General features: G+C 45.0%; 1 protein-coding gene across 1 annotated transcript; it reads right to left on the bottom strand.

Moving 5' to 3' along the window:
- Window positions 1-3,591: 3,591 nt before the first annotated feature.
- Window positions 3,592-4,194, bottom strand: LOC109938592 (acid-sensing ion channel 1B-like; the record flags this gene model as incomplete). The annotated part of the gene is made up of 1 exon (XM_048594788.1): window positions 3,592-4,194. A coding segment is annotated over exon 1 (603 nt), but the record flags the coding sequence as incomplete, so codon positions are not given.
- Between the last annotated feature and the right edge of the window lie 822 nt (window positions 4,195-5,016).

Raw genomic sequence — 5,016 nt, 5'->3', positions numbered from 1 at the left:
CACCAGCTAAACATGTCACTGCAAAGTAATTCAGGAGCTGCAGGGGGCTTACCGTGTAAGAATCAATGATGGCAAATTTACCCTGAGACAATACAGCAAGGAAACCCTCTGTGTTGCACAATATGGCAAATCAAAATTCAAACAAATAACTTTCAAAAGAGGATTGGATAAATACTCAAAATGGAGCCAATTTGGCAGGCTATGAGGAAAGAGCAGAGGTCATGGCATGAGGATTGGCATTTGAGATTGCCCCAGTGGTGCCATTTTTGCTTTAATTGTTTCAAGTTGAACTCTAGACAGACATTTGTGTGGATCCACAGGACACCTAGTAGGGGACTGCATTTTAAAAGTCTGCAAGACCTTGACAAGAAATCAAAGGGACATTTCTCCCCACCCCGCCATCTTCCAAACCACTTTCTCCCTAGCCTCAAAACGTACCAGCTCAACAGAATGGAGACCAACGGTGCCTTATGCACTGGCGTGTGAAGACAAGGCAATAGCATTTGTCAGCAACACATTCTGCACCCTGGCACATGTTCTTAAAGTAAGACAAGATCAAGGCTTTTTATAGTAACTGAGCCTAGTGATGCTCACAGCTATTCATAAAGCAACACAAAAACTATATTACAGGAGTGAAACTGTTGGAGGTGGTGGGAGAGCACAAGAGGGAGAGAGAGAAAGACTGGGAGAAAGTAGATTGAAGGAATGGAGGAATTGAAGTCTGAAACAAAGAAAAAGTGATCAGGGGATTGTGCCTTTAATTACATGAAAATTCTCTGGGGAAAGCTCCAATTTAAACCGCTTAGAAAAAGATGCTGCTGGTTTATAGTAAATAAAAACCGAAAGAACTGCAGATGCTGTAAATCAGGAACAAAAACAAAGTTGCTGGAAAAGCTCAGCAGGTCTGGCAGCATCTGTAAAGGAAAAAACAAAGTTAACATTTTGGGTCAGAACTGAGGAAGGGTCACCGGACCCAAAACGTTAACTCTGTTTTTTCCTTCTTAGATGCTGCCAGACCTGCTGAGCATTTCCAGCAACCTTGTTTTTGTTGGTGCTGGTTTATAGTCTTTTCTTGAGCTGAGTCCAAGTAAGGACTTTCTGTTTCAGTCTAAACCTCATTTATTAGATATGAAACAATGTTAAGGCTTGCAAAGCCATTATGGTTGTAGGCAGCATTGTGGCCATAAATTCATGTGACTGTTTCACACCTATGTTGTCTCCATTCCTGGACATAAAATTGGTCCTCCAAGTGGCAACAGAAATCCCCAGTGTATCTTTCGTCCTGAAATATCGCAGGTGAAGTTTCAAAGTCATAAGTCATTGAAAAGTACATCTGCCACTGGGAAAGAAAAAATGACCATAATTCTAAGCGTATCTCGGTCAAAGACAGGCTACAGCTCAACTGCAAGATCTACACGTGCACAAGTAAGTGTAGGTGTGAAGGACTTGCATTTATATAGCACCTTTCATAACCACCAGATAGCTCTAAACGCTTTACAACCAATTAAACTTTTCTTTGGGAAGAGTACTCAGTTTTAATGTCAGGAAAAAAAGGGCAGCCAATTTGAGCACAGCAAGCTCCCACAAGCAGCAATGTGATAATGACTTGATAATTTGATTGTGCGACTGAGGAATAAGTATTTCCGGGGACTCTGGATAGAATTCCCCTGCCCTCCTTCAAGACAGTGCCCTGGGATCTTTTATATCCACCTACTATATCACCTCAGAGAAAGACAGCATTTTTGACAGTGCAGCACTCTCTCAGCCCTGCAGGGGAGCATTAGCCTCAATGTTTGTGCTCAAGCTCTGAAATGAGATTTAAACCTAGAGCCTTCTAAATCAGGGTCAAGACTGCTACCCACTAAGCCACAAGGGTACATCATTAGTTGCATAATGAAACCTCAACAGAGAGAAAGTTATTAAAGTTGGCAATCACCATGGTATTTAACGGGTAAAGTAACAGGACAGGAATAGAAATGAGGAGTCAAACAAGTGTAAGAAAGAACATTCATTTATGTAGCACCTTTCACAACCTCAGGATGCACCAAAGCACTTTACTGCCAGTGAAATACTTATAAAACATAGTCACTGCTGTAACGTAGGAAACCCAGCATATCAAGCTCCTAAAAACAGCAAATGTGGTCATAACCAGATAACCTGTTCAGTGACGTTAATGGGGAGGTATTAAATTGTCCAGGGCACCCTTTCTGCTCCTTGTTCTTCTTTAAAAATAGACCCATAAGATTTTTTTTAATGTTCACCCAAGAGGAAAGGCAGGACACTGGCTCAACGTCACGTCCGAACTTCAGCACCTTGGACAGTGCAGCGCCCCCTCAGCACAGTGTGGGGCTCCCCGAGTAGTGCTGGAGTCCGAGCCTTGATTTTGCGTTGGGAGTGGGACTTGAGCCCACAACCTTCAGACTCAGAGTGCCACCAACTGAAAGATAGCTGCCTCCAGGTGTTTAATTCTGCTTCCAGGGTCATCAGGTGAACCAACTTTACACCCAAAATAACAAATGGCTGGAAATATAAAAGCTGAAATAAGGTTGAAGGAGCATACAATTGGAGGTCCAGCCTTTGAAATACATGCCAGGGGCCATCACAGGGATGGACAAAGATCACTAGTGCTCTCCCTCGCCTCAATGTACTTCCTGAAGCAGCTAGCCCAGCCAAGCCCCACAATGCACCAGTCTCTCAGCAACTACACCAAGAGTCATGTCTCATCCCACAAGCTTTAGGTCCGTAATCTAAGCCAACACTTTAGTATTGCAGTGTCGGAGGTGCCAACTTTCAGGCGAGGTGTTAAAGCAAGGTCCCTACCTGCCTCCCACAGCTGGTCTCCTGGGGACTTCTCCCCAGGGTCCAGCCCAATATCAATCCCACAACCATCAGACCTGGTCAATTTATCCTTCTGGATGTCTGTGGGAGCATAGTGCCTGCAAATGAGTTGCTGGAGTAGGACTTGAACCCACAAACTGGAACTATGTTTCAGATGCCTGTATCTAGCCACACTGCAGTGCCTTGGCAGCCATTTTAAAAAAGTGGATCCCAACCTACAACGCACACAAATTTTTTTTCCACTTCATCACAGATTGTTCCCTGCCATTTCTCATTACTTTGGCGATATAGCACTGACCTAATTTAGACACCAGGGGATCAATTCCTCAGTGCAAATTTCATCCCCTGGTGTCCTCACCATTTAAGCAGTTGAACCCATGCCTTAATCTTTATCCTTGCTGAGGTTGATTACAATGAGTGGAGTGCAAAGTACCCCATGTACAGGGACACACAAAGTAAAGCTGCCATAGTCCCAGACTCATTACAGTGGGATGACTGGTGGTGGTTTAACCTGATGGTCTCAAGCAGAGGTGGAAGTTGAGAACGCAGGGGGCTTTCATTAAACCCCAGCTGCTGTGGGAATTGAACCCATGCTGTTCGTGTCACTTTGCATCGCATACCAGCTGCCCGGCCGAACTGAGCTAACAGAACCCTTCCTAGGGACAGCATGCCTGGCATCATTAAGGTAAGGCAATGGCTAGCACCAAAAATTTAAAGGTGACAGGAATCCTGCATCGAGCAAACGGGACTTACCACTGTGAAGTTCTCAGGGCCGCATTCTTCCATCCGGTACCTACAATCCTTGAGCATGTCTTCCAACTGATGACTGGTCCTGTTGAACAACTCGTACATGCTGAAGGGCGCGCCGTCGTTCCTGACTGGTGGCGCCAGCTGGAATCCCGGATCCATGCCCTTGGTGTATCCCATTAACGAGCCAGCAAAGGCCAAGTCCATGGATGTGATCTTGGAGCGTCTAAACCTGTTGAAGTTGCAGAGGGTCACTGCTGGGAAGAACAGGAAGGAGCTGTCCATCTCATCGAGAGCCGTGATGTGATGGTACTCCAAATAATACTTGACCCGGTCCACCACCTGGTACAGAAAGATAGCGAGGGAAGACAGGAAAGCACAGCCCCACAAGACTTGCCGGATCCCACAGCCACCTTCAACAAAGATATGGCTCATTCCATGCAGGTTGGAATTACTGGCAAACTCGGCAAGGCTGACCCCGGTGGACTGGTGGTCTTCTTCATGGTCGTCCTTTTCAGAGAACCGATCAAAACTCTCTGCCCTTCTCTTCTCCTCTGCTTTCTCATCGTCCGCCGCAAAAGAAATAGTGCAAAAGATCTGGACTGGCATCCTGAATATCCTGAATAAGCACACAGGAAGAAAGCTGCTTTTCTTTTCCCCCTCTTGTTGTAAATTCCACACACACACACACACACACACACACACACACACACACACACAAAAAGTACCAGTTCGCCAGTACAAAAAAATGTTCTTTTAAAATAAAGTTCAGATCTGACATAGAAAAATAGTTAAGCTAATAAAATACAAGTTAAAAGGTTTAAAAAAAGCATACATTCCATGCTGCAGAAAGTTAAGAAGGCATTGGATATTAGCTCAAGCTGTCTGTGTTGTACAATAAGTGCCATTCAGCTCCACTGAAGAAGTACTCTATGTGTGTGTGTGTGTACGTGTGATCACACTGCCAGAGTACTGAAGCCAGGATGATGAGCAGACTCAGCCTGCTTAATAATTTATCAGGAGCCCATCCCAACTGACTATAGGGAGGGCTTTTGTCAGTGGATTTGGCACTGCTGCCTCATCACTGAGCCCTGATCCACCAGTCCATTGCAAGCACAGAAACTCTCATGACAACCTAGAGCTCTGACGCACACTCTCTTCCTAAACAAGCACTGTGAGGCATTTCTTACCTTCCAGCTATTAGCAGAGGGAAAAAAAAGGCAGCAGAGCGGGAAGTGTTAAGAGAGAGAGCGAGAGAGAGAAAACGAGTCTCTCTTCCTCATTCCCACTCTTCTCTGCTTTGCTCAAAATAGCCTCAGTGAAAGAGTTCAATCATCTTAATGAGTCAAAATTTGAAAGGTGATGTATCAGCCTCTCTCTGCAATTGAGATTTATTGTCCTGCAATTGCTGTGTGTTGACCGATTTGACGG

This window comes from Rhincodon typus, unplaced genomic scaffold (genome assembly GCF_021869965.1).
Source record: "Rhincodon typus isolate 14 unplaced genomic scaffold, sRhiTyp1.1 hic_rhity00014710, whole genome shotgun sequence".
Taxonomy (NCBI): domain Eukaryota; kingdom Metazoa; phylum Chordata; class Chondrichthyes; order Orectolobiformes; family Rhincodontidae; genus Rhincodon; species Rhincodon typus.
Note: the sequence above shows the minus strand (reverse complement) of the source record. Positions and strands in the feature narration are given on the sequence as shown.